General features: G+C 41.9%; 1 protein-coding gene across 1 annotated transcript; it reads right to left on the reverse strand.

The window, feature by feature from the left end:
- Positions 1 to 788: 788 nt before the first annotated feature.
- Positions 789 to 1,184, reverse strand: LOC108700678 (syncollin). The gene has a single exon (XM_018233850.2). The coding sequence runs from the start codon at positions 1,182 to 1,184 to the stop codon at positions 789 to 791; it is 396 nt and encodes a 131-aa protein (XP_018089339.1).
- Between the last annotated feature and the right edge of the window lie 1,204 nt (positions 1,185 to 2,388).

Consider the following 2,388-nt stretch of genomic DNA (forward strand, 5'->3'; position numbering starts at 1 on the left):
CATATTTAAAGGGATGCTGTCATGGGGAAATCGTTTTTTTCAAAGCGCATCAGTTAATAGTGCTGCTCCCGCAGAATTCTGCACTGAAATCCATTTCTCAAAAGAGCAAACAGGTTTTTTTTATATTTAATTTTGAAATCTGACATGGGGCTAGACATATTGTCAGTTTCCAAGCTGCCCCCAGTCATGTGACTTGTGCTCTGATAAACTTCAGTCACTCTTTACTGCTGTACTGCAAGTTGCAGTGATATCACCCACCTCCCTTTTCCCCCCAGCAGCCTAACAGAACAATGGGAAGGTAACCAGATAGCAGCTCCCTAACACAAGATAACAGCTGCCTGGTAGATCTAAGAACAACACTCAATAGTAAAATCCAGGTCCCACAGCGACACATTCAGTTACATTGAGTAGGAGAAACAACAGCCTGCCAGAAAGCAGTTCCATCCTAAAGTGCTGGCTCTTTCTGAAAGCACATGACCAGACAAAATGACCTGAGATGCACCTACACACCAATATTATAACTAAAAAAAATACACTTGCTGGTTTAAGGAATGACGTTTTATATTGTAGAGTGAATTATTTGCAGTGTAAATAGTGTCATTTGAACCTTTTCACATTCACTCATCCACCAATATTTTCAACCAGTCGCTTCCCAGCCATTGAATTCTGGACGCTAATGCAGTTTGAACAATAATTTTATTTCAGCTCACTGTCTGGAGAGTAAACGATCGTTGTTTAAAATCGCAAGTTCCATGGTCGAGTCTGCTAGAAAGGTCCTACGTCTTGCATTAGTTACATTTGCAGTAATAGGATGAGATTGAATCTTCCCAGTCTCCAAGTAGGCCCTTCTTAACCTCCTTAAGACGAGGTTGTGCACCAGCCGTGAACTTTTTGGTGTACCCATCCTTTGGTTTCTTTGACCAAACTGTCAGCTCACATCGGGTGCCCACTACAAGGGATGAAATGCGGTTGTTCCATTTTAGGGGAATGTAGGGAACGTCATCCCCAGGCTTGACATCTATATAATCTCCCTCACAACACTTGTCATAGTAGGGGCTGCTGTTTTCATATAGACGGGCACAGAGCTTGTTGCCCTCAACGTCCTTTACGTCAGCAGGTAAAGGACAAAGCCCTAAGGAAGGGCAGAGCAAGAGACACAAGATGCACAGGCTCTGAAGTATCATGACTGCGTTCTGACCGGGATCTTGGAAATGTTTTATACTTGAAGAGAACACAAGTGTTTTGGCATGGGGAGAAGCCTCTTGCTCCAGAATTCTTACAGCTGTGGTCAAGGTGAATTGTGGGGAGTCAGCCAACTGATAAGTGTGAGAATCGGGGGATCTGACACTGCTTGTGACCCTGATAATCTGGCAAACAGGGATCTCAGAGAGTTTACAAAGTAGCTAAACAACAGATGGTCCTGGTATGCATCAGACTCTAGAATAGAGCAGAGGAAAGTAATTACTAGAGAGGTGAAGTACATTTCAGAACTCATTGTAAAGTATTGCATTTTGCATTTCAGATTAATGTAGGTTGCTCTGCAGGTAAGCAGCTATTTTCAGCTCAATGTAATGTAGAACACTCTGCAGACAGCCAATAAGGCTCTGCTCAGACATGTAATATAGTTTGCAGGTCTCTGCACAGGCAGATGTACGGTTTGCTGCTGTTCTGCAATAAATAGGATGATTAGCAGGGAATGAGTTCTCATTAAGCAGACAATGCATAGCAATGTTTTGAACATTGTGTGTCATAACTGTGCTGTCTTAGTCACCGAACACCTGTTCTTTTTCCCAAAATCTCATGTTTAGGAGGTTCAGATGGAAAAAGAAGTTATGTTGTGGAGCTAACTGATTAAACTTTCCGTATATCCTTCATTTAACAATATTTCCGATCCCAATATTTGCTGTTTTATTTGTCACACAAATCCTAGATATGCCAGTGTGCTCTGAATCCCATGGAAAAGCATGCCTCCCAACTGTCCCGCTGTCAGTGGGACAGTCCCGCTTTTGACAGCTCAACCCGCAGTCCCGCATTTGTACTGGAAAGTCCAGCTTTTCTCTGCACTGAACAGCCAGAAAAACAAAGTTTCTAACTTAATTGGCTTTTGGCAGAGAGCCCAGAATAGCCATAGCTGCAGATAAGATACGTTTGTAACAATTTTGAGCTAAGCAAACAAGTAATTGTAACAATATAAGATAACAGGTCCCTTGGGAGAAGTTAGATTCACAGCTTAAAGGGATCCTGTCATCGGAAAATGTTTTTTTCAAAATGCATCAGTTAATAGTGCTACTCCAGCAGAATTCTGCACTGAAATCCATTTCTCAAAAGAGCAAACAGATTTTTTTTATATTCAATTTTGAAACCTCACATGGGGCTAGAAATTTTGTC

This window comes from Xenopus laevis, chromosome 8S (genome assembly GCF_017654675.1).
Source record: "Xenopus laevis strain J_2021 chromosome 8S, Xenopus_laevis_v10.1, whole genome shotgun sequence".
NCBI lineage: Eukaryota > Metazoa > Chordata > Amphibia > Anura > Pipidae > Xenopus > Xenopus laevis.

Coding starts and splice junctions, on each gene's coding strand:
- LOC108700678 (XM_018233850.2), bottom strand. CDS start 1,184: ATGATACTTCAGAGCCTGTGCATCTTGTGTCTCTTGCTCTGCCCTTCC.